The sequence below is a fragment of the Dermacentor andersoni genome, chromosome 3 (assembly GCF_023375885.2).
Source record: "Dermacentor andersoni chromosome 3, qqDerAnde1_hic_scaffold, whole genome shotgun sequence".
Classification (NCBI taxonomy): Eukaryota; Metazoa; Arthropoda; class Arachnida; order Ixodida; family Ixodidae; genus Dermacentor; species Dermacentor andersoni.
In genome coordinates, this window is record NC_092816.1 from 102,540,972 (window position 1) to 102,568,751 (window position 27,780).

A 27,780-nucleotide genomic window follows, 5' to 3' on the forward strand; every position below is an offset into this window, starting at 1 on the left:
TCCATTATACAACGGGAAAAAATGTTTTGTGTATTTAATCGTGTTTGGCAGCTACAATATGCACATTATAGAACATATAACAGAATAACGTCTGCAGCCCTGAAAGTCTCCCATCTTACGCTCTCTTGGCCAGAGGTTCTGAGCTGAGACAATGCAAAAATAACGACCTCACTCACATACATGTGAATGTGTGACTGTTGCTTCATTCAGCATTACAAAAAAGGGATCGTAGCGCTGGCATTCGAACTTGCCCTACCAGGATAAATATTGTCTGATACATAAATACGAGCGCCCACGCATACACGGCATTTTCTCCTCTACCGCTGGGCCATACGCGCCGGAAATTTACGCAGAGCAGTAGCGTTATCCAATAATTTCTGCATATTACCACGTTTCTGACCAGTGTACCGGTTTCATGCACATTCCAGTCAAAGTGGGTGCCGTCTGTCGCTATGCCACTCAAAACATGCCGATTTCACTGCAACGGAACGATTATGCCATCTGGAGCGGCTACGGTGAACACCGTGGTTCTGCTGTAGCAGCGTCACACATGGTTCATCGTTCCGTCGCAACCGCGGAGATTGGGAACTTTTGAGCAACATTGCCACATGCAACACCCCCTCCCCTTCGTAAATATTCTTGATTACACTTCTGAGCATAATACTAGCAATTGGGATAATTAAAATAAGTTACTGTGCGCAATTCTAGAGCAAACAACTTAGTAGTTTAGCTTCACCAGCCCTATGTACACCTGGTGCTCTTATTAATGCAACGCACAATATAACGGCCACAATGACTCCAGCACTGAAGTGGCGCTCGTAACCACAACAGTGAAAAACATAGCATGCCTCACCCACGCTGTGATCTCAACAAAATTCCTGATCATCAGAAGCAGGTGCCACCAATGACTGCCGACATCGTTGTACAGCTTGAGGAAGAAAGCCTTCGTGTCCGGTCCGAATACGATGCGTGGCATCAGGTATAAGCACATGATGATGAAGAACAGTGGAATGGCAGTTCTGCAGGTATTGAAACACAAACAAAAGGGGTGAAGGGGTATTGAGGTAATTAGCAGTGGTAGGCGTACATTGGCCGCACTTTTGATGCGAAAACGTTACACGGTCGTTTGAGCGGAAGAGCCGGTATCTGTCATCTGGACAAGCGAATAACGGCACATAAATTCTTATTTGCTGTGAGGCCACGTCACGAGCTCGCCTCAACGGAACAGAACGGGCGAAAGCGAACACCTACTGCTGTGTTAGCGAACCAGGGACTGAGTGAGGGTAGAGGGCATCGCCGCAACGGCACGTCATACTCGGTGTCCGGAAGACTCTGTTATCCGCACGTTGCTTGTCCACGCAAGCCCTCGCCTACGTTCTAAGTGTGCCTTGGTAACTGCTAAAAAGAAATTGTTGTTTAAGAATACAATAGATTCGAAAGAAAAATGTTAGCGGTAATGAGTTTCGAGGGTCCCGTTGCAGTCATTGACTTTGGGACACTCGTCTGCATACTATTTGTTGTTCACTCATTATTTCTTGAATGACGAATAAACTGAATCTGTAACTGAAACGGAACCTACGAACCGCGGATGTGTTACTTAATGCAATAAACCAGCGCCTCTTAGATAGCTGTACTGCGCTCTCTGCTTTATGACGTCATGCTACTTGGACCAAAATTTCCTTTGCCAAGCCCGTCGTGATGAAAGTAATGGCGTCAAAATCACTGCGGCGTACTCGGGGGACAGAAGACAGAGAAAGATAGAATCCACTCATATAGACCGTTGACCCTTACATAGGTAAAATACAGGTTAGAAATGGAAGCAAATAAATTAAACCTGCAAGCATGGGCAGGAAATAATGTCATTTTCGGAAAACTTCAGACTGCCTTCAGAATAGGTAGGCTTCTGGATGATAACTTATTTGTCCTTACTCAATGTATTGAAATATTCAGAACAGAAAGGAGACCATTAGATTCGGGCTTTTTAGACATTTCAGGAGTGTATGACAACGTAGGCCGCAACATTTTGTGGGATATTCTGGATGGTGAAGGCATCGGCGGCGATTCTATACAGCTTTTGAGAGAAATTTGCCTAGAAAATACCGTTTGTGTGGATTGGGAAGGGATGAGGAGCGAGGAGAAAATTGATATTGACAAGGGACTGAGGCAGGTGTGCCCTTTACCCCCCTGCTGTTTATGATGTACATGGTGAGGAAGGAGAGGGTGCTAGGAGGAGGTAATATCGGGTTTCACATTTTATATAAACAGCGGGTACAGTAGTAGAGCAGCAGCTTCCAGTTTTCTTTTATCCGGACGAACTTGTGTTGCTAGCTAATAAGCAAAATGATATGCAACGTCTTGCTAAAACATGTGGGCAGGAAAGCGAGAATTTATCTTTGAAATTAGTGTTAAAAAGTCAGGTGTTAGGATATTCAATGAAAACAGTGCACCGACAATGTCCATATGGCGCCAGGAAATACCTCGCGTGAAAAAATATAATTACCTTGGTACATGAATAAACTAAAACAATAGATATATAGAAATGCAGTAAAGGGGAAGAGAAATGCGGCCATAATGAAACATAGAGCGCTATGGGGATAAAATACACAGGAAGTGCTCCGGGGTATGTGGAAAGGTGTATTGGTTCCAAGACTTACATTTAGAAATGCGATTGTTTGCTTGAAATGAGGGGTACAATCAGGACTTGATGGCAATCAAAAGTCAGTAGGACAATTCGCAATGGGCGATCACAGGAACACCACAAATGAAGCTGTGCAGGGCGATCTGGGGTGGAAAAGCTTTTAAAGGAGAAAAGCTCACAGTAAAATTGATTATAAAGAACGACTAAAGAAAATGGAAGAAAGTAAACGGGCTGGGAGATTCACAGCGGAGCAAAAGGACTAGGAAGCTTACCAGCAAGTATACGACCTGTAGAGTGAGCAACATGGCTACAAAGAACCTCAAGCACAAAGTCAGAGAGGCTGAAGTAATCTCATGGGTGGCGGCAATGGAACAGAAATCTGCTATGAGTACCTACTTAAGAGGAAAAAACGAAACAAGGAAAGAAACAAATTATGATAACTCAAAGGGACGCTCATTACTTTTCGATGCGAGGTTAGGATGCCTTAGAACGCGCACTTATAAAGCGAGGTATAGGAAGGAAGAAGAAGCGTGTGCTTGGTTGCGGTGAAGCTAGTGAAGCGATGGAGCATGTTCTGTTAGAATGTGAAGATATCTGCCCAGCGACTGATTTAGGCACTTCTGGCCTTCTTGCAGTCCTTGGGTTCAGCAAAAGCAGGGGGAAACTAAACATGTCCGCAATAGCGTTTAGTAAGAGGAAATTGGAAGATTGCTGGAAGAAAAGTAGGTAAACGACAAACAACGGAGGCTTACAAAACAAAGTTCACAATAGGGGTTAAGAAAGTTTGGTTGTGGCAACTCATCTTGGTATTTTTTTTCCTTCTTTAACATAGCTAGGACATTAACCAAAATATTAACAAGAGCTTTTGACGCAACCGACCAGCATGTTGCAAAGCGGACGCTCATAGAATCCATCCATGCATCTATTCGATGCTATGCCTGTCGGGCAGGGTAGCATGAGGTCACGGATCGAAATGCATCGTCCTTGTGCTATTTAGGAGGCTTTGGCCAAGCGTCTCAACGCGCTCGCTTGCCCGCGAGGAGTTCCTAAATCGAAGGACCGCTCAGGGGCGTTCAAGTGGACATTATTGCTTTCCCAATCGCAGCTCCTAAAAAGTCTTAGGTGTCCTCGGGTTTTCTTCTTCCTAGCCTTCCCACTTCCGGATTTTCATTGCCGTACCGCTTATATGGATCAAAAACCTAATGCCCAGCCTTAAGGGATTACCTATGCTATGCGAAAATGCACGCGGTCGTAACACTGCGGTTTGAAGGCGGTAGTAATTGTAGCGGTGTTGGAGCAGGAGGGTTTAACCTGGTTTGCCTCACCGATAATTGTTCCGCCTGAACGTGTTGCGCTATCACTAAGGGGCGAGTATTGTCGAAGCCTGAGCATATCTTACACTAGTAGTACGTAATAGGGGATCGAATTGCTATTTTTTCGTCTTAATATTATAGCTCACATAATACTGGGCAGCGAACGAACATATAAAGAAGCAGGCTTTTTTTTGTGAAAGCTGGATAACAGCCCAGTGATAGTGCGTATCTAATTTTTAGCCAGCCCATTAACTATGGCTATATTTTACCGATTGTTCTTGCACAGCTACGTGCACATTCATTGATGTATATTTGCTGAACGCGTCCAGTATAGTCTCCAGCGAACCTGAATAAATTCACTCAAATTGGTGACTAGAGACATGAGGCGAAACCTGATTGTGGCTTCATGGATGACATTTTTGAATGTTTATCATCAGAGTGTTGAACTTGCTTTCACCTTTGCGCATCCCTCTTGCTATGTCATCATCATCCCTCATCATATCTTTATGTCCCCGTTCCCCCTCCCTCTGTGCAGAGTAGCAAGCTAGAGCACCTTAGCTCAGGCCGACCTCTCTGCCTTCTTTCAATTAAATTATCTCTCTCTCTCTCTCTATGAATAAACAGCGGCAGCTGTCCACTCCGGGTTGCATTTATGTAATGTCCTAACAGCCGCTTCGCCCGGTCGGCTTTCTAGCTCTGAACGGCTCCTCGTGGGCATATAGACATCAACCGCTCCTCTGCTTTGTTGGGAAGAAGTCCCTGCTATGGGCACTAGCTCAGTCGTGATGTTATCCCAAGCCGTATTTTTCAAAAAAAAAAATGATTACATCAGTTTTTTTACGTGTCAAAACCACAATCAGGCTAAGACGTGCGCCGTAGAACTGTAGGTATGCCTTAGCGGATTAATTTTGAACACCTGAAGTTCCTTAGCGATTTTGAATTACGCTCTCATGGAAATGCGGCTGCTTCGGCCGTAATCAAATCCGCAACTTGGAGTTTAGCAACGCAGCGCCATGCCCTCTGAGCTATAGGGCATTTTCTCTCGTACAAATACTGAGGTATCTTGTACAAGAGCCGTAAGTGATGACGTAAGGTACGCGTACCATCGATAACTGAGAACCATGCTAGCCGGCGGAGAGCGCTTTCTCATAGCACTGGCCAAATAACCTGAGCCCGAGGGGTACAGTATGCTCATACTCATAATCGTATCGTCGCCTTTTTTACCTGTTTGTTTTGATGTTCAGAATAAAAAAGGCCAAATCATATGAGTGTGCGTGTTGTCGGTCACGATCGAATAATGTCCGGTGCTGGAGGTTGGACATACAGCCTTTATTAAGAAACAGCAGTAATACAACCAAACGGCCTGGCCGTTTTGAGGAAAATATTGATTCTTTCCGGCGATTATTATGCGTAAATCATTATATATATTCAGTTCATGATTACGTTATTTTGTGAACTCGACAGATATAAACATCAAAATAGTAAACAAGCAGAAGCCTACTTAGAATTTGCAACATTTTGGATTTGGAGCTTCATCTGGCGCAACCTATCTGGCGGAACCTCGCCAATGGCATGTGGAACTAGGCCTAGGAACTTTAAAGGCCTCGTGTAATATCAGGAGAGAAGACAGTGTGTTTCGCAAACGCTGCCGTTAAAGTGATACAGTGGCAGAACACACTCAGCAGAATCAGTGTTGTGATTGTAGCACGCAATGCAAGAACATCGTCCACTTCATGGTGACGCGAGCAGCTGCTGCTTACATGAACACCATCACGCTTTCCTGGTCAGTGTGATTGCAACATTGCTTTCGTTTTTCCATTCTGCTGATGGCAAAGCATTCTGCCCAGGTGCATTTCAGCTTTCGTTGCGTATAGGCGGGGGGGGGGGGGGGGGGGGGGGGAGCATGACGCTAACACATTTATGAAAAACACTTTAAAAAAGAATTCGTGGTTTTTGCGTCACTGTTTCTGCTCGGTCAGTAGACGATGGTCACAGTTGTTACTATCTTTATATCTCTAGTAAAGCGAAGCACTGTGCAGGTCACCTGATAAGTCGTTGTATAAGGCCAATGATGAAAACGATGGGCCCGCCTCTCTTCTCCCTGCTCATAGTGAGGCACAAGAAAAATCCACTGCAAGAGAATTTGACGAAACCGATATCTGAAATCAGGGTTATGAAAACCTCGCCATGAACTAATAAAGGCCAACGAGAGACAGTTGCTTATTTTTCAGTTAATTTAATGAGAGCCACTAAGTCCAATGCAACCGATTATAACGTCCTTAAAGAAAAGGAGAGACTATGTTCATGTTACCAATAATGTATCTGGGCTTGGTACTCTGTATTGTACACTCTCCTCGACAATCAGACAATATGCAAATGCGCAGACACAGTTTTTTATCCGCATCTTTGGAACTTTATCTCTTTTGCACAGGTCTCATTGCAGTGCGTATACAAACAATTACAGTCGCTTGCGGAACAGCTTTCTTGCTTTATCTGTAGCTTGTACGTCTTTAAAGGTGCATTAAACACATATAATAATTCAAGCTGTATCCGTAACTTGCGCATATCAAAGACCAAATTGCTATACCGCCTGAGCATGGTTGGTAAGCAAGAAACAAAAGAAAAGCGAGAGTTATTTACTGGCGGTGGCCTGAACTTCCCGCAATCTCTCGGCCTAACTAGATGTACTTTTACAGTGCCTGCTTGGACTTAGGTTGTCGTTTATTATTAAATTAACGGACGCGTTGAGTGCGCATGCGCCAATGGGAGGGGTGACGCCCGTACTCTGCGGACCACTACCGAAGGTGATTCTCGGTTACAATATTCAAGCCATAGCACGAGAGCCACTCTTGCCTGTTTATGCCAGCTGCAGTACATGCATAGCAGGCTTTTTTTTTTTTAGCTATGAGGTGGCGGTGCTATCGCGGAAGCGCGCACATCAGACCGAAACTAGGTTGTAGACAAAAACGAAGACAGGAATGTAAGGACCAAACTAAGAGCGCATTTGTAATTATCCGTGTCACTTTCTTGTGTTCCGAATAACCGAAAACGAACCGCTGTGTTCGTTTTATGATATATAAAAAAAAAATATTACGACTCCCTTGCTTTCTATGTTACCGATACCAAACTAAGAGCGCATTTGTAATTATCCGTGTCACTTTCTTGTGTTCCGAATAACCGAAAACGAACCGCTGTGTTCGTTTTATGATATATAAGAAAAATATTACGACTCCCTTGCTTTCTATGTTACCGATATTTCATAAATTTGAAATAAATAAATGCAATTTCCGCTTCATTCGGTCTCTACAACTATGGCTCCACAAAACCGTCGCATTCAGAGAATAGTACACCCATATGGTTATATTGTCATTCAGTATAGTAATATTACGTCTCTACAGCCACATTTTGGAATTTTTGACGGTTTGACCCACCTACCTGAGGAAAAAGAAGGTTCCAACGCTGCTGAACCCGGCGCTTAGGATCATGTATGACCATTTGTCAGAGGCGATGAGCAAATTCAGGTAACGTGCTAGAAAATGATATAAAAGTTTGGCTTCACCGCTACAAGCAACAGAGCAATACACTATTCATTTGTGGCGATGTTCCGTGCTGAGGGAATGGTAGCATAGAGGCATAGACACGTCTACAGATAGAACGCATTTGAATTTAATCCCTTGAGAATTAGCCAGTAGAATGAAAGTGCCCCTATGCAGCTTGGTTCTTAAGGAATGCGCAAAACATGCCTCGAATCCGTATAATTTTTATTTTTCCACTCGTGGTTTTGCTTTTTAAGGAGTGAAAAAGGAACTGACACAAAATATTTGTCTCGCTTTTCTTGCTCTTTTATATAGCCGCGTATTCCATCATCGCGGTAGATGACTCCCCAATTCCTCGAACGTTCCATGAATAATAATTTATAACATCTTTTATTCTGATGAAGTCAAAATTCTCTGGCGTAGGGTTCGTTTAAAAGTGATATGCGTGTGTCACAAAAATTTAAGGTTCGGAGAAGGAGGGGGGTGTCACGTGATATCCCTGGTGTTTGCGTTGGTGCAGTAGTCGAAGCCGCATTGTGAACTTCACGACGACAATTTTAGAGGAAGGAATAATAGAGAAGAAAAGGTGAGAAAGATGAAGGGTGCTGCACGTTCATACAGAAGCGACCGCCAATTCCCCATAACTTTTATGAGGCATGAGTTCAGAGGATAAAAGCAGCAGGTCACCGGCGCCGCGATTTTGTAGCGACGTTTCTTCCGGTGATACTACCTTTCGCGCTTCGTCAGTGGTCAGAACGACTCTACGCCCGCGTTATCGTTAGGATCAGCCGCCAGTGAGTGGTACACGATAAAAGCGGCATATAATCGAGTGCAAGGCATTACTACAAAATCACGGCCTGAGGTTATCCTGTGTGGAATGCGGAGAAGCATGCTGTGATAGACGAAACAATTGCTTACGTGGCACGCGTACAGCTTCAGGCAAGACGTGATCACTGTCCAACTTCCTACCACTGGGCCAGGTTGACCCGTGCATGCTTCAGCGGTTTGACACCACTACCTTTGATTTTCATGACGCACTAGAATAACTTGTACACAAGCCCTACACGAAAAAGCTGTGCTTGATTTCTTGCTTTGGCACACATTTTTAAACGGTCGCCTTAAAGGAGGATAGCATTGGTCATTATTTTTTCTGTTCAAGGATTCTGGACACGACACCGTAGTTGCAGGGCCGGCAGCTATCGTTTAAAGTAACAGAAGAAAAGCGGGATAGGAATCTTTTGTGTGAGTGTCCTTTCAAATAAACACCAGTGAAGAAACGTATAATTCTGGCTCGAACTTCAACAGGCCTCTGACCTGTTTTTTATCGGTTGAGCTTTATAGTAGCCCATTTTTTATCACTTACGTCACATGGTTAATAGTTGTGGAAGAAAGTGTCGCGCGGAGTTGTTCGCTGTCAGTATAAGATCCTTTAACTCTAACGTTCAAGGATACTAGAAGACAAGCGAAGTTTGTGGTTAAATAATGTTTCTAGACAGCGTTACCCGCGTAGCACGCAAATACATGAGACATACAAATTTTCACCACTGTTGCTTACAGATTACAGGGAAATCAACCGCTTGTCTTAGCAGTTTCTTACTAATGTTACGAGACAGCGCTTTCGACTGTGACTTTTAGCCGCCATAGTTTTTATAGGACATGCCTCTTTATTCGGAATGACTTTTTGAGGCTTCTTGACACCACACTGGGGCATCTTTTAAGTTTCATTCGCGTGCAGTTTCATCAAACGCCACATATTAAATGCTATCACCGCTTTTCAAACTTTAACATTCTGCAAACATTACTGCGAAATTTTCAGTGCAATAAATAAATTTAACCTGCTTATTATGGACAACATTAGCTAGGACGGCCATGACCATTGGTGTTAATAATAAACATTTTAGGAATCATTTCTTTCCTGCAGAAAGTTATGGAATCAAATTGAAAAGAACTACCAGCAAGGCTAAAGCAAATTGATAAGTGTCAGGCAGCAAACTTTTAATGAAAGTTTAGATAAACAATTCTATTGCAAGAATCCACAAGGAGTTAGAAGTCAAGGCAGACTTTTCAAAAATTACGTGCAATAACTATGGCCATCAGGTTATTAAAATCACCGCAGGCATATTAGTGGACCCTTACAGATTACCTTGAAGTTTCCCTGCAACAGTTTCTTGAACGGCTGTATCGATTTCTTGAGAAGTCATTAAAGCCGGCAGTGGCACCGACAGCAGTTCAAGGCTACCGCATGTGCTTAGTTAAAGCAGTAAAGATATGCGGTTACAAATTTTCTTGTTCTCGGAGAACCGAGCAGAGCTAAATAAACGATAGCTTTGGTAGTAAATTATGGTTCAGCGGCAAGAACTACGCAGAGCAACAAACATGACTTGAAAATGCGTCATTTGAACTTCAACAACCAACAAGTGGACCTGCTTTACAGAAGAGGTATGGAGAACGTTACAAGTGCGAGTGAGATCCCTTCCCGTGTTAGGCCGGCATGCAGCTCACACTCGCGCGCGGAAGTTGTGACAAGTGTGGTGTACGCTCTGGCGATCACAACTTTTGACGCATGCAGAACGTTACTTCTGTCGACAGCTGTTCTCGGGTGGCACGCCAGGGCCCATGCATCCGAATTCATCTACAGCGCGTATCATTTTTTTAGACTCAACTCTGCACGAATCGCCACCATAAAGACAATGAACATGCACGGTAATGTCGATATCCGTGAATAACGGATTCACGAGATGACACATGGATAGCTCATCTCTTTTTCTGAGGAATGTGTTCGCGTGGGTGGGGTGCAGCACAATTATTGCCGATCGTTTAGGCCCAATTTGTGGCAGTGTTTTAGCACTGTGATCAACAGTTATGCGCAGCTTTGCGATTGCGACAATCGTTTTTTTCTTCGTGATTGAAGTACGAACTTGGCATACATTGCTACATAACCATACCGTAAGGGCCAATCGACCCTTACTGCAATAAGCTGAGATGCGCAAGCACAACGAACGCATACACACAAAAAGCAAGGGTGTCCATGCCATGTCAAAATGCATGCGCCAGATACCCCTGCGGCTATAGATTTTGACAGATTCTGTTTGACGCTCTACTTAGCTTATAACAAAAAAAAACTGTAGTCACCTTTAACACAAATTTAGTTTAATACTGAACATGGATACTATAGAACGCACGACAACATCCTGACGTAAATGGTGAAGCTCAAACACTGAATGTTTGTCTTGATTTCTTGGCTCATAACCTACCCTGCTTTTCCCTAAGAAAGGCAAATGTAGTTTCCTAAGTGCAAATGTGCGAAACCTTATTTCGGTATTCTATTGAGCATCCAGTTAACATCGTTTCTTGTAATTCTAAGCTACACTATAGCCGAAAGCTGTGAAATTGAAGCGTGCACAACAGGAAGAAAAACGAAGCATGTTTGTAATCTACTCACACCAATTGTCGGACATCGTTTGACCGCAATGGCAAAACACTATGTGGATGATGGAGAAGAACCTCATGCCGTGCAGGAACTGCAGGGCGTAATGGTCAGTGTTTGACTTCTCGGCGACTTTGAGCAACATGCGCGTGTTTGACGTGGCGGAGAAACCTCTCACAAGATCACCAAGCGCACCTAGAAAGGAGGTGCCAAATAATCATTGCGAAAAGTCAGTGTTGAGAAATTGATTCTGCAGTACGTGTGCATCTCAGTACGTTTGAAAGATAGAAAGCTGGGCAATGCTTGAACATGAGAAAACCTACGCAAGCTTATCGCGTGCAAGTGCAGTATTAATGAAAATTCGCCATTTGCTAATAGAACATGTAGTAGTGGAGCAGAATCACAATCAACTTTCCTAGCATTAATAGGGGTTGTGATGTCGCGGCACACAGGAATAGAATGACCTAGGGCACATGAGGGCACTACTGACCGCATTCACAGCGTAAGCAATTAAGCATTCCTGAGATTGAACTAAAGACCATAACTTCCCACTTTTCACACTGAGAGCTAAAACTGAATAAAATGAACGTGCAGAAGTCAGAGAAAAGAGTTTTTGCTGTGGTACTTTCTTTTTCATATAATCCGTGCTATTCTCCTTTTGTGGCTCATTTTTCAGAGTATGCACATTGAAGCCACCAATGTTTGCATTTAGTCAATTAGTGGCACCTCGGTTTTTTCTTGCTGGTTACATAGGAAGATATAGCGATTTGTCGTTTTGTAATTTGCATATTCCTTTAGGTTATTTATTTCTTTTCAGTGTTTGCTTTCACAAAATAAATTGTAGTTACCTTAGAATTAGTTGCCTTAAATGCGCATTGAACTGAAACCAGTAATACGTGTCAGATGAAACATAAGGCCACGTGCAATGTATTGTTTTTTCTTAAATTGTCGTCTGTCGGCGCTTTAGTTAAGCTACTTTATTTCGTGCCAAGTAGTGTTCACCGCGAAGTGCTGCGTTTAGCAGCCGCAGCCTATTTTAGGTGCACTGCAGGACGAAGGCCTCTCTCTGCGATCTCCAATTACCCTGTCCTGCGAAAACTGATTCCAACTAGCGCCTGCGAGTTTCCTAGTTTCATCCCGCCACCTAGTCTTTTGGCGTAATCGACTGCGCTTTTCTTGTCTTGGCATCCATTCTGTAACCCTAATGGTCCACCGGTTTTCTAACCTGCGCATTACGTAGCCTGCCCAACTCCATTTTTTCAGCTTAATGTCAATTAGAATATCCGCTATCCATTTTTGCTCTTGTATGCCCCCCCCCCCCCCCTAATTGCTACGCCTAACATTCTTCGTTCTATCGCTCTTTGCGCGCACTTATGTTGTTCCCGAACTTCTTTGTCAATCTCGAAATTTCTGGCCCATACGTCTTACTCAAAAATATTTATCCTCGAAAAAGAATGCTTAGGATTTGTTTTTCGCCATGTGTATCCTTCTATGAAGGAGCATAAGAAATACAAAATACAGTAAACGAAGAAAGCAAAACTAATGGCCCTTTTTTGAAATATGCAATTACGTAACCTAAAGAAGTACGTAACATGAAATAAGTGTACTCAATTGCAATACGCTTACCGTGCTTTTCCATGAGTTTTGGCTTGAGCTTCATTAAATGGTCTGTAAATGTAGCGGCAATAATGATGACTAGAAGGACGCACAAAAACATCCTGAAAACCGTAAAACAATAGAAATAATAAAAACAGTGTATATGTACGTCGCAGTATTTCTCGAAGGACACTAAAGGGGAATATGTAATCAGTTTGTACTGATAAATCAGTAATTAAAAATGTTACCTTTGTTTATTTGGTGGCAGGAAATTCATTACCAAAACAAAAGAACCATCAAAGCAGAGCTTTCGTTTTTTGAATGTCGTACCAGAACCCGAACGCCTGTGCGTCAAAGTGGCGTCAAATATTTCAATGCGTTTTCTCGTGCACGGGTTGCTGCGACAGCAGTAAATGCTAGTGTATTTTGAATGCAGTTTGTCTCCCAATAAAAAAAGAAATTAACTTGGCCGGAGTAGACTGTCAGAATCCGCGACGTCTTTTGCGTTATTTCTGGGTTATCAAGCCTTCTGTCATGAAGAGGGGGGCGCCATTGGTATTTTAGAAGGTAACTTTACTATTTCAGCAAAACACAGTTTTTTCTCTTTAGTGCGCCTTCAGACATGCCTTGGGCTGCAAAGGAAGTTGACCCTCAATGCTAAATTTTTTTCTCCCAGGGAACTCAAGATACTTAACGCAATAAACCAGTGCCAAAAGATACCACAAGAGGCCTTCACCTTCAGGTTTTGAGACAAAGATTTTTTTTTACATACCTAAGTTAATGATGTGAAACGAGCTTAGCCCTACATTCTTATTAGACAGAAGCCTCAATGTACATATATATGGCCGTATACCTCCATACAACCAGCTCACAACTATTTCAGCTGGATACGTTTTCAAAGAAACAACTCCTTACATAAATTTCCAATGATTGCCTGTTCATGGAAGGTCCGATGATTTTCAAACAAAAGGTTCATGAAACGGCTACTCTAAAGCTAAAACTACCACGAAAATTCACAATAACAGAGAATAAAACTATAGTGTTCTCGATTTGCACCCTAACAAACGTAAAAAAATTTAGGCAGCACTACGATATCTTTCGGCATATTTGTAGAGGAAACATATGATCCGTACCACCAGCACGCCAAGAATAGTCAGAACAACTTACATAATTCCAATTTGGCCATTTGTCCACGGTTCCACTTGCGCTGTCACGCAATTTGATACTTCCAGACGTACCAGCGGAGGCTTGACTGTGAAAAATAGGAACACAAGAACAATATAATCACAGAGTTTCTTTGCTCTCTCACAAAACTTTCGGTGATTGAAGGGGCAGCTACAGCTTCCGTCAAGCGATCCTCTGAGAGACGTGGTGTGGTTATTGTGGCACACTGTGGGCGTAAGAACTGTGTGGGACGCGACAATTCGCATAATCGTACCGCAGAGTGTTTATGCCAGTTGTAGCCTTGACTACTGTCTCCTGCTAATATCTGTAGGCACACTGTCTCTCTGAAGGCGGACACATCAATTGTTCTCTGGTAAATGTTTAAAAATGTGACTATAGCCAGGCTGTATTAAAAGGGCGCTTCAGGAACCTGCAGCCTGGGGCATTTTTGGGATACCTGAATCGCACCAATTTCGTGGTATGAGCGATCAGCACCAATCAGCGAATTTCGGCAATTATTCCCATCCTTTAGTGTTGCGCGGCGAAACCGCTATCTGATTCTAAGGCACGCCCTAGTAGGAGACTCTGGATTAATTTTGACCAATTGGCTTTTTTTAGTGTGCACATAAATGTACATGAACGTTTTTGCAATTCGCCTTCGTCAAAATGCTGCTGACACATCCAGGATCGAAACCACTACCACTAGCTCAGCACCGCAGCCCCAGAACCACTAAACTAGCGGGGTGGGTATTATGCACAATAGTCAAAGCTCTTGGAGCCAGTCATAGGAGTCATCAAGTGGAGCGTTTGTTGCTGGTTTTCAAACAGGCGAAGCAGAGGATTCTTTCTGAGTGCTCGCCGAGGTCGGCACTAGTCAACGCTCCTTCGATATACATCTTTAGCGCTCGTATCTTTATTAAACCATTATATACACAGATGGCCAGATGACGTTTAGAGAAACGAGAACGACTTCAAAGCAACAGAGAAGGCACATGTGCCTCCGCCTAATGACATTGAAAGAAGAACCGAACTCTGATATGTTCGTAGATTGAGCGAAATAAAAAAAAGAAAAGGCATGGCAACAGTGTACTTCTAATTTTACAGTACCACACAGCTGCTACGAAATTATAGCGCAGGAAATATCATACGAGCCTGATCATGCCTGTATGAGAGCAGCCAACTTAACGGCCACTCAAGCGAGTCTTCGCAATGTGAAAGTTGCGAAGAATCCCACCTTTTTAAGCTACTAAGCTACCACTTGAACTTATCCTGCACAGGTTGAAAAGACAATGTTTCAAACAGGATTCGCTGATACTGACACCTCCTTTTGTATTTCCCCCCAGGAACTAGTTCTACGTTTTTTTATTCATATTTGCATAGCACCAATACCTATGCAACGTTAAACCAGTCTGCATGCGTTGACGTCGTGTTTTCTTACGGGCTTTCTTTCGCTGTCTAACTCCTAAATGTTACTTCACAATGGTAGAAAGTTCCGCCATATTTCTGCTTAACTCCTAATGTTTAACAAGAAAACCCGCATTTTTGGGACTTGGATTAGGAGCAGTCAACATTCAATACTGAATTTTTACAAACAATATCCGCCGTTCGGTCCGCATGGCGCTTGTCAATACAGTTATGTAAGTGGACATTAATTGTGTTCAAGGCTTACCTGCGTCGACTAAAGCTTGCAAATCTCGTTGGTTGCACTCGTCTACCGAGCAAATCGCCATGCGCATAACGGGAAGCTCTTCGACGGAGAAGTAATTGCTAAAGTATTTGAGCTGGAAGAAAAAGAACAAAGATGAACTGAATACGTGGGTTCTAAAGCATGTCAGACAGAGAATATTATTTATTTAAATTTCCACAACAGAATTCCCGCTTTCTTAGGATGACATACGTAGAAGGACCACAGACTTCGCCGAGCGGCTGACGCTTTCGATACGCCTGCAGACACATAATCTACCAACTAATCTGTCTATCACTCGGAGATGATTTATTTCCTTTGGAGAAACCAGATCCATTTAGCTTTTAGCAAGAAAAATCTCTTTTTGAGTTTTTAAGCCTTAAGAACCTGTGCTTCTTTAAATGTTGTGAGCCAAATATCTCGACCTATATCACGTTTGCCCTCTTGTATCTGCCTGCAGGTTGCATGGTATGCGAAAACACTTGGTAAAACGCGTGAAAACTGGTCGCCCACTCTTCGCTTATCTCACACCTCACTGAGTACCTTCAGGAAGAGGACTTTAATGTCACTCACCTTGGGATGGAGAACACTGGAGAAGGTCTGGATCTTTCCTGCTGATGCCGTGGAGTTCTCATTGTACACTAGAAGATTGCAGTACTGGCCACGCATGAGCACATCCCCGTAGGTGTCGTATATCTCTGTCTCGAGGCACTCATCGAAGGCCCCGAGGTCAACACGAGAACCCTGCAGCAGGCCTGAAGGGAACTTTCCGGAAGCGTCCAAAACTGCAAGTAGACAAAAATTGCCCGAGGACGTGAATGAAAGACGAATAACGAATGCTAGCTAAGAAATGTTTCATGAAATGGCCGATGCTGTTGTATTTATATCAAGCAAGCAAAATTCACAGGGCGGTAACGAGTGTCTAACGAATATGTTTAAGTGTTAAGGTGCGATGTAAGCTAGAAATTTTTGGCTTCTGATCTCTAGCGTGCCAAATAGCTTGGGGGACTGACGGTCTCGCTTCTTCCAGGACCTTTCATTGTAAATGATGTTTTATAGCGTCCTTGTTTAAACTATTACGCCCATTTTCGACGGTATTTCGGTCACGACACCCTTCGTAGAAGTTACGGCGTCCGGTGGGGACAACCTTCAGCGATTCCTTCGAAACGATTCGCCGGGGTTCAAAAGGGAGTCGCTAGCAGCCCAGCGACTTCTCAATCATTTCTCAATCACAACGTTCTTCATCACCAATGCTCCCCTTCTTTACAATTCTTCAGCCTTCTATTCCAGGCATTTTCGTCGTAGCGGACCCGCGCCCTATCTGAGGATCAGTAAGCAAGCAATAAAAATTCCACCCGTTTTTTGACCCATCCCCTTGAGTGGGTAGGTGACAATGCCTTTAAGTTCACCATCAAGGTGGTGGTCTCGACTGTGAGTGCATGCTGCTGTCGCAGTAAATTATTCCGAGGCGAAGCAATTGATGAACTCTACTGTTCTAATTTTTGTCAAAATCCTTACGGTTTGGTGCCGTCGGCAATTTTCGTTTGCTTGTTCGATAGGCAAACCGACCATACTCAACGACTGGCCGTGGAGATTCGTGCAGTAAGCGCTCGCCTGTTTTTCTTAATCAAACAATGTTATGGCGTTGACCCTGTACCTCTTAGATATGCTGATAAGTGCCTGTATATAGTGCACGCAGACCCCCTAATGGACGAACACATGATGCTCAATGGTATGTTTAATTTTCTTGAATTTCTTATGGGTTACTCTACCCTTGGGCACGTTGGTATCACCGTCTTCTCCTTCCTATATAGCAAGAAAATGTGACCGACGTAGAGCCAGTGAGTGCACCTACGATTCTGCGAAACAAAGCCGGACATCATCACATAAAACGTGTATTTAATACTGTCGGCTCATACGTATCTCAACATTACACAGACGTAGTGAAGCAGTGAAAAAAATCCATTGATTCTTATATATTATATAAGTCGAGTACCTTCTTCTTGAGCCGTCGGCCATGTGCCACAGAGTTTGTACCACTGGGTACGTACGTGCACATTCTTCGCCGATACTCCGGAATAGTTTTATGGTGTATAAAAACCTCAAATTTATTTAGACATCTGTCATATTTCTCATTGGAAACAGTCGTGATTGTTATGCATCACACGCCGCATTCATTCTCGTTACATCGCTGCGTGAACGTTCCATACGAGACCTATTCCTGAATTGGTTTTTTGTCTGTATAGTTTGTGAACGTTGCAGTGTATAAATATACATATTACGTGCCATTGTACGTTCCATATGAAGAAAATAAACGAGGCTGTAAGCGCTGTATTTTGTTGTACGACGTCTAATTAGTCACTTCACAAAAACTTCAATTCGCATATATTCGAACATGTGCGCTCGATCTGCGAATTTCTTTCTCTCGCTCTCTCTTCAAGCAAGGCGAACATTTGTGCACATTTTACACCATCCTTCTTATTCTTCATTTATTTACTGAGCTTTAAGATCACAAAAGAATTGAAGTGCTTCATCAAATGGGCTGACTCCACCGAGACTTCTGAGTTTTTCTTGCAATGAGAGAAAACTGCGCGAAGAACGAGTATCTACAGCATGTGACAGCTCAAGTACTCCAAGTGACATGCAATGAGGGTAGCCTAGATGCGATGGGACAAACCGTCACCGACTCTCTGAAGCACGCCGTCACAACCCTGAACTCTACGCGGGTGAATCACAGTTTTGCGTGGACTCGAATAGGAGCATGCAGGAACTGGTACAAAATTATATATTCTACACTCGTTTCACGGGCAAGCACCACGTCTGAAGTGCGTCCACTGCGATGCGACTCTCGCATACGTGTGTCGACTCAAGGGGGAGCAACGTCTAGGCAGAAATACTTTACTTAGATAACCACAGAATTGATTTTAATAAAGTTTGTTATAAATAAGAGGGAAAGCTTTTTTCTACGGTTTAAAAAATGCAATATCTTGATTTAGTGGTTGAAAAATTTTGCGACAATTACCGAATATTAGTACAAACAGTTTTCAAGCAGTAATCATATGCATATCCGCAGGCCTGTACCCAATATTGTTATCGCAGTCTGTAAATTTCATCTCTAAGATAATTTGAAGCGGACAAATCTTATATGTCAGTTTTCAGTTTACGTGGAATGGTTACAGTACTTGTGAGCGTTTTTACAGACGTGCTGCTCATGAATTAGTAGACAGTACGAAACGGCGTATACTACAATTTGAGCGCTTTAAATGCCTCAATATGTGCCGTTTACCGAATAAAGAAATCGCACGTTAACACTTGGTTACAGATATTGGTTCGCTTTTGGATTTAGCGATTTTTAAGTTATTCATAGCACAATTCCGAAATCTGCTTACTACTCCACTTTCCCCACACCTTCCTCTTGTTATCTTTTTCGGTGCGAAAAGCCTCATCAAAGTTGGTGCACTGCGTGTCCAACAGTTAACTGCTATGTTGTCATGTATTTAAAAAAGAGCTCCCTATGTATAACTTCCTCTTACTGGCGTTCTGGAATAAAACATCCCATGTAATTTATGATGCAGCGCTAGTAAACGGCCAGAACCGGCTTCACAGGTGTCCTTGATAATCTGCAGGCCGACTAGGAACGCTGTCGACACTACCAGTCACGTTAAAGGAACTCGTTATAGTAGGGATGGTCGGCCTTGGGGTAAATTAGAGCTGTCGTACGTCGACGGAGTGCGCGTGCTATCGGCGATTACGCGATGAGGTTTTGAAAGGCCACTTTACGCTGTAGGAGCGTACAAGAACAGTGGCCATGGTTACTAGCCTTGTCTGGCGCTTATCCGAGCAGAGTGCAAGGCCGCGCCTCGCCGCCAATGAAACACTTCCCTATAGACTTCGGCTTACCTGTGCGTCGGCTACTGTTGCAGTACAATTAGGAAGCCGGCCAGTGTAAAATGAATTATATGACACCCCTTACAGTTGTGGCTAACCTAACAGACAGCAAAATGTCTTGTGCCTTCATCCTACCGAGGAAAGTCCCTTCTGGGGCTGCCGTCCTTTCCTCGGACTGCAGCGCTTGCACCTGTTCGTCTGGCATCCTTGGACCTTTGAAGGTGGCCACATTTATTTCGATTCTACCCTACACCCTACCATATCGGTAGTCGAACAATCTTAAAAAAGGTTTATTGGGCCCTTCGTAGCTTAAGCAAAAGTACCATTTTAAACCAACTGTGTGCAAAATATTAAAAGCCAAATGGACCAGCAATAAACTTCCCAATTCCTGGGACCTGTAGTCATTAAAATATGTTAATTTTCAGCGCACCTCCTCTTTGATGGACATTTGAGGATAAGCATTTTCTAATTGGAGGGCAATGCATACAGACAGCCTATATTTGATGGCTTACAAAAAATGCAGTGTATTACGGATCTCAAACTTCAGCGCGAATGAAATAGACGGAATATAGTTCACCATTGTAGCTAGGCGTTGGCATAAAGGCCCCTTGCACCACGAACCCCCCCCCCCCAGCACTGGAGTTAGTATTCAGACTGCCCAATATCCCCTCTCACCCTCTCCCCCATCCGTCCCCACTCAAGTGCACGTCCTCTCCTCTCATATTATTTTCTGCCTATGCCAATGATATTGTGATCCGTTTTCAGACTGCCTAAACGATGGCAGTCCCACTTCTCTGCGGGGATTGACATACAGCAGCTGCCTGGACTTAACTTTTGTTTCAAGATGCCTCAGTGCCAGTGTAAAATGCTTCACGAACAACGAAACGCATGGTAGTGACCATGTTCCAACATATGTTAAAATCGAAAGCATACGCAAGTCACACTCTACTACAGTTCTTCATCACATCGACTGGCCTAAATACACGTTCCTCATGGAGAAGAATTGCCAAGAGATCCAGGACTGTCTACCTGGCAACATCGAGAAGCTAATTAACGCCGCTGCTCAAGAAGCCACAGGATCTTTTAGGCCTATTCCAATGTTTTCTGAATTCGAAGTAGATTTGGAGCGGCTTCGAGCAAAACGCCGTCGCGCGGAACGAAGGTACAGGCGCACCAAGTCCATCTACGGCCTACGGGAGGCGAGACGCATACAGAAGAAGATCCAGCGTCGGATCAACTCCCTGCAGTCTCTAAGATGGAAAACCTTCTGTGATTCCCTTGATCCGCATAAACCCCTGTTACATATATGGAGAACAGTACGTGGTCCTCGAACATCACCGCAACAACGCCACCCCTTCAAAAGCCTGGCTCTCTACCAATGTCGCAGAGAGATCGACGTAGCGGAGGACTTCTGTTTCAAGGTTGCTGGTCTACCGCTATCATTCACTACACGTGATCCCCGTGATGTTCCAATCTCGCGGGATTCTCGTATGGACAATCTGTTTTCCATCGAGCAGCTGCAGGCGGCGTTGGCAGCGTGCAGACATTCCTCATCGCCTGGGCCTGACGGGGTGACATACGCAGCTCTTGGAAACCTCGGTCAAACAGCCCGGCATGCACTTCTAGATTTGTACAATTATTCATGGCGTGAAGGAGTAGTTCCTGTTGCATGAAAGTGCAGCCATTTTGTGCCTCTGTACAAACCAGGTAAATCACATCTAGACTTGGCGTCTTATCATCCCATTGCTCTGGCCAGTTGTCTAGAAAAGGTGATGGAGAGGATGGTGCTGACGCGTCTAGAGTGGTATCTAGAACACTGCAAGTTATACCCTGACGCTATGGCAGGCTTTCGACGTGGACGCTCTTCTGTAGACAACGTCATAGATCTTGTCTCGTCTGTTATGCACGAAAAAAGTCTCAGGTAGCTGTCAGCGGCGATGTACCTGGATGTTAAAGCGCTTATGACAACGTAACCCATCAAGCCATCCTGGACGCCTTGGGCGATGTCGGCCTAGGCGGCCTTGTTTTTCGATGAATATCGAACTTCTTGAAGGACAGGTCATTCTTTGTGCAAACAGAGGATGGTGCGTCATCACAACACAACACCTACCGTGGCGTACCACAAGGCGGAGTCTTGAGCCCCACTCTATTTACCGTCGTCCTCATAGACCTGGCGCATACCGTTCCGCAATCCATCCATGTGTCCATCTATGCAGACGATATATGCATTTGGTCATCAGGAGCGACGCCTCCCCAGGTGCGCGCCAGTCTTAAAAAAGCCTCCACACAAACATCAGGTTATCTTCGAGCGCGAGGTCTGGAGGTGCCCTCCGAGACATGCTGTATAGTCGCTTTCACGCGCAAAGCAATGAAACCGTACGTTATCAGAATTAATGGACAGCCGATTGCCTACGCGAAGACACACCGCTTTCTAGGAGTGTTAATAGATCGAGACCTCTCCTAGAGTTCTTCTCCTACCTAAAAAGGAAATTAGTCATGATAACCCACGTGCTCAGATTTCTTGTGGGAAAGTCATGGGGTGCGTCTGTGAGCGCGATGCTCCAACTCTATAACGCACTGTTCCCCGGTCTCCTGCGCTATAGCTTACCTGTACTGGGTGGGACCGGTAAGACCAACCTCCGTGCCCTCCAGTCTGTACAAGCTCAAGCTCTGCGAGTTTGCCTTGGTCGTCCCAGATGTGCATCCACGGCAGCAACAATAGCCATCGCGCATGACCACCCCATCAATACGTATCTTCAAGTCGACGTTTTAAGGATGCATATCAGGCACTTAGCCCGACTTCCATCGCATCATCTCGCCTCCCTTCCTGCCGCTTGACCTCGTTCAGCGTTTAGCAAGATTATTGCCGCCAACCATGGAACTTCACCGTCAAACTTCACGCCGGCAGCACGGCCATCTCTAGCGCTGTGGTGCCTCCATCCACTCCAGGCTCTTCTTGTTATTCTCGGTATCAAAAAGAAAATGGAGGTGTCAACTTTCATCCTCAAACAAACCGTGCTTTCATTCCTACATGACATGCACAAAAAACGCATCCACATTTACACGGACGGGTCTGTCTCCTCGAAAAGTTCAGCTGGAGCAGTGGTGATTCCCGCAGAGTCTGTCACCCTCATGTTCAAGACGTCTCACAATACATCATCGACGGCTGCAGAACTCGCAGCTATCCGTGCTGCTCTGGAGTTTATTGTTCACAAATCATCACATTCATGGTCCATCTTATGTGACTCAAAGGCAGCTCTCCAGTGTCTGATGTCCCCTTTCAACCACGGACCAAATGTGCAACTATTCACAGACATCCGACTACTCCACCATCACTCAACCAACAAGGGGCACAACATCATCTACCAGTGGATACCGGGTCACTGCGGAATTTCGGGAAATCACAGTGCGGATGACGCCGCCCGATCGGCCGACGATGGTGCCCATGTTATACCAATACCACTGTCACGAACAGATGCAGCCACACGTCTTCGCTCCCTCGCCCACGAGCTTACGCAGAATCTGTAGAACAGCAGTGAATTCACGAACGCACGTCTCCACAGAACGGGATCCACGTCTGCAACTCCGCCTACCACCAGGGTTGCCACGAGTGGAAGCAACACTTCTGTGCCGCCTGTGGCTCGGCGTGGCATTCACGAACTCCTATACATTCCGCATTGGAATGGCCGACAGCCCTACTTGTGACAACTGCGGCTGCGAGGAGACGATTGAGCACCTCCTTTGTGACTGTCCTCGTTAAAAAGTGCCAAGAAAAGTGCTCGTGACCGCGCTCGAAAAACTGGGCAATCGCCCCTTTACATAGGAAAAAGCTCTAGGACACTGGTCCAGACGGGCTTCGGCACTCAAAGCTTTAAGGGCTTTGCTGAAGTTTTTAAGTACATGTGAATTGTGCGACCGCCTTTGAATGTTGTAGCGCGTAGTATCGCGTTACTGTGTGAATTTTCTGGCTTCCATTCTTTTTCTTTTTCTTCTTCTTTCTCCTTTTATTCCATTTACCCCTTTCCGCAGCACAGGGTAGCCAGCCCTGGCTAACCTCCCTGTCTTTTTACTGGATAACCTTCCTTCTTTCCTCCCCTTTGTCTCCTCCTCCTCCTCTTTCATTCTGCATTCTCGTTGTTACCGTGACCGCAACCGTCCTACACTCTGCTCGGTTGGCGGCGGCAGCGACCCGTGGAGTTGGGGATGACGGCGCCTGGCCTCGTGCAAAATCGAGAGCCGTCTTCGTTCCTTCGGACCTCTTAGCGCCCACCCTATCCGAAGCTGAACACGTCTCTCCTCAAACTGCCGTTCCCAGACCCGCGGTACTCCGACAACCGGCCGCGGTGCGGTGTTTCACTTTTTCACCTATTTCTCCTCGAGAAGCCCTGTGCCAATGCAGCTTTGTTTCAGTGTGTTTTTTGAAGTTTGGCTCTCTGGGGACGGTCATCGAAATTCCGTCGGGTCGTCCGATGTGACTGTCTGGTTGCTGCTTTGCGGGCCAGTATTCGGTGTGTTGCGGAGAAGTAGACCAGTCACCACGGGGCTATTGTTCAACAAAAACGAGAACTTCTGCTTAGATGGCCGTTTCCAACATATGTTATTCTGTAATCTCGTCACACGTATTTAAAACAAAAACGAAGCAAGTTGAGATGTTGAGTTTTGCTGGTGCTTGTCGAATAAGCAGCTGGGGTGCTAAACACACAAAAGAAAGGGATTGGGAGCGTGAGGTGAACAAAGGCGGAAGAAAATTCTCACAGGCGTTCAGCCGTTTTATTTCTGTCTTGATTTCAAAAATAATTCTTGTTATAGTTACGCTGATAAAATGATGTTTCTCGTGTGGTTTCTGGTAGCCTGAAAGTGCGTTGAACTGCAGTTTGCTTATGCTGGCCTAAACAAAGAAATCTTTTGCATTAAGAACAGGTAATGAGATTTATTTGCAAGAAAATATTGTAAAGCATGCTTAGCGATGACGAAACATGATAGTGCTTGGTGCAACTAATCTTCGAGATAAACGTTTTCTCACTGAAATAATAAAAATGTTCATCTCAAAAACAAACACGTTTTATACATGCTACACCAAGTGTCGAGTTAAGAGCAATATGTGAAACTTGTATTCTACTACAATGCCGCTTAGTCGTCGCGAAATTTTGCGAATGAGACCTGCGTTCATGCTTCACTTCGAAAGCTGCATAGACTCTCGTTTATTACCTTGGAGTGATGTTCTATCACTCAGTCATGAGATTGTGTCCATGCCTGCCAGGCCGCTCACTATATGGAAAAAAATTTTCTATATAAGAAGCAGCCTGCGTGTGAAAAATTTTATTGAAATGAGTTACGGAGGCTCGACTTTCTAAGCCAAGGCGGGCCGCTCCCACGTGGGTTTTACGGGCAAAAATCAACATACAGTTATAATGGACACCGTAGTGGAGGAATGCGGGTTAATTCTGACCACCTGGGGTTCTTTAACGGGCATATAAATCTAAAATATAGGCTAAAGTTTTCAATTCCACCCTCTTTCAAATTCGGTCGCCGGGGCCAGGGTTGGGTCGCTCACCTTAAGCTTAGAAGCGGACCGTCATATCCACTGGGCTACGACATAGTGCGCTTGTATGCAACATACATTAAACATATAATGTTCGTTGTCATCCTAATGCTTGCATTTCTAAAACTGATACTAGAAAAGAAAATACAGATAATAATTTGAGAGTGCCTTGCTACGCGAGAACGCAGCCAGAGCACCAACAAACGCGTGAAAACTTAGCTATACTGGCCGCAGCGTAGCAAATGCGATTCCCTCGGCTGACGCCACCTCAGCGCTTGTCGCAGCACTGCTATTGGTCGTGGAGGAGGCTAACAGGTCAGACAGCGCGTTTGGTTTGTTCAGCACATGCTTTTTTTTGCCTTCACCGTTCACAGGACTAAATTTCATACTTTTTTCACTTCTCAAAACAAACGTCTCAGTATAAAAAAGTAAACCGCGATAAAAATGGTTTTATGTTATAGCATGTAGCAAATAGCGGCAGGCGCAGAAGTTCAGTCTACGACATATAGGGACCCTTTAAATTATAAAATAAGTTGTATAGTCTCATAACTGTAAAAAAAAAAATACATCCAAGTTTCGCGAGGCTGTTATTACTGTTCAAGGTAAATAGAGCTGATGACTTTCGCAAACATGTGCCTTGATACTAGTGTATTTAGAGTGTAAAGGAAGTTCTCATCATCGTCCCATTTTAGTTAGCAGCAGGAAGAGGGACGCTTCAATTGATATCCAAATTAATCATGTCCTGCGCCGACTGACGCCTTCTGATGCCTGAAAAATTTCTGACTTCATCAAACCACCTAGTTGTCTGCCATCCTCGACAGCGTTTCTTTGTTCTAGTCGACCATTGGTTATCGGCATTTTCAATTACCTGGCCCGCCCGACTACATTTTTCCTCTTAATCTTAACAAAAATATCTGCCAGCCCCGTTTGCCGTCCGATCCTCAACGCTTTCTTCCAATCTGCTTAACGTCATTCCTCTCATATCCCGTTACATTGCCCTCTTCATGGCCATTATACTTGTATCACGTCGTTTTGGTTAACTCCACTTTTTTGCAGAATTTACAACGTGCCATTCGCTGAAGCATAGAGTACTGCCTTCTCTACTTACGTCTCAGGGCCCATGGCTCGAGATTCTGCATGGCTCGCATGAAACGCAGCAGACCCACGTTGCACTCGGGCGTGACGTCAGCGCTCAGGAGCCTCCTCCGCAGGGCCACCGGCATGTTGGCGAAGCCACCGGCCACGGTGTTTCGGAACAGTTGCATGTAGTCCAATTCCTCATCCGCGCTCTCGATTGCCGTCGGACCGTCGTCTTCGCCGGCGGCACCTGTCACATTTTCCTGCGCTCGCGCGCGTTGAAGCGCGATGCGTAGTAGCACGCAGACCACTGCGAGTGTGAGCCTCATATTCAGAAGACCTCTGCTATCACTTCTCGCCTATGCGTCTGTTGTGAAGATAACGGATAGACGATGGCCTCGCAATTTCACACCGCCGATCGGGGTCACTCACGACGCGTCGGCCTTCGTATCTCCTGAGGAGACTCGCTATACGATTATAAGTCGTTGTTTCGGCTTCAGCGTCTCGTGTCTTGGAGGAAATTCGGGTGCGTCAATCAATCGCTGTCGCGCCTTTTCGGTGCGCATCGAAGGGCTTCGCTTTCGCTCAGGGAAGAAGAACCAACACTGGCAACGCGCGCAGCTAACGAAGCGTAGAAAGCGCCAGCAGCGAGGCTTTTTCTGAGAGTTCACCAAACGTCGACGGAAAAATGCACCGTGCAAATGGGCCGTTTCTCTTAGGAGTGAACGGAAGCTTAAACGTCGCTGAACAAGTACGACGAAGGCCGACACTATTTTCTTCTTTCCCACCGAGTAGAAAAGACCGTCGGCAGAAAAAAGGTGTCGGGATAGCTCCTCGCGACACAGGGTCCGCCGCAATTCGGGGTCGGCTCCCGCGCAGACCAATAGGCAGTACGAGAGGTTTCAATGCGTCATGGTCGACTGGCAGCGGCAGGCCTCGATACGCGATACACACACAACAGGCAGATATTCGAGAGAGCAATGGAGAGAGCAAACATGCTGCGTCTAAACACGGAGGATAGCCTTCCACACTCTCTGTAACCACCCCACCCCCCTTCGCCTCCCTCTTCGCCTCCCTCTTCAATGCTCTCCGGATGTCAGCATTCTCTTCGCGTTCATATTTCGACGCAAGTGCGCGTTGAAGTGTATGGTGATTCAATATATCGTGCCGGGATTTTTTCCTCGTGGTGCCCTCACAACCGCTTGCGCAAATGGCTGGCTGTCTGACCGGTCGGATGCACCTCCTCTCCGCCCACTCAGCGTATACGTCGAATGTTCGACTCCACTTTTCTTTCCGCCTATAGTTTTTCGAGAAGGAAAAGTCACAAAGAGTAAAACTTCTTCTAATCTCGTTGTTCGCCTTTATTCTTCCTTTTAATACGTACTTGTTTCACCATCATGCATTTTACACTTAAGACGAAGAAAGAAAAGGGCAGCATATAAATGTGAAACTACACTTGAATGGAGGCTACATACATAAACAAGAACGGTTCATGCCTGATCCATAATGCGAGGTAATACCGTTGCTTCAATTCCTTGGATTTCAATTTTTGTTATTTTGCTTCACGGTCACGTCAAATGTCATTTTTACGCAATAGCACACCTATCAACTATACAAAAGAGCAGAATTATACAATTGCCCCGGTGTTTCTGTTCCTCTTTAAAAAAATGTGTTAGATGTAGCGCATACGACACGTCGCGGTAGTTAAGTGGCTATGGCGCCGTGCTGCTGCGCCCGAGGTAGCGGGTTCGAACCTAGCAGTGCGCGGCCGACACATTTCGGTGCGGGCAAATCTCAAGAAACGCTCATCTCTGAAGATTTAGGTGTGCGTTAAAGAACGCCTAATGGTCAAATTACTACGGCATGCTTCATAATTAAGTCAAGATTCTCACTCGGAAAACCCCAGTATGTATTT

The 27,780-nt window shown here is 44.8% G+C and overlaps 1 protein-coding gene across 1 annotated transcript in view; it reads right to left on the reverse strand.

The window, feature by feature from the left end:
* Window positions 1-26,645, reverse strand: part of LOC129387319 (nose resistant to fluoxetine protein 6-like) — a 39,427-nt gene extending 12,782 nt beyond the window's left edge. Inside the window, exons 1-9 of the mRNA XM_055076236.2 lie at window positions 25,897-26,645; window positions 15,932-16,143; window positions 15,344-15,455; window positions 13,678-13,762; window positions 12,541-12,632; window positions 10,930-11,109; window positions 7,387-7,480; window positions 5,996-6,082; window positions 854-1,019 (exon numbers count right to left, since the gene is read on the reverse strand). Coding sequence (XP_054932211.1) covers window positions 854-1,019; window positions 5,996-6,082; window positions 7,387-7,480; window positions 10,930-11,109; window positions 12,541-12,632; window positions 13,678-13,762; window positions 15,344-15,455; window positions 15,932-16,143; window positions 25,897-26,194 — 1,326 coding nt within the window. The 5' untranslated portion in view covers window positions 26,195-26,645. The remainder of the gene's footprint in view (window positions 1-853; window positions 1,020-5,995; window positions 6,083-7,386; window positions 7,481-10,929; window positions 11,110-12,540; window positions 12,633-13,677; window positions 13,763-15,343; window positions 15,456-15,931; window positions 16,144-25,896) is intronic.
* Window positions 26,646-27,780: the final 1,135 nt, after the last annotated feature.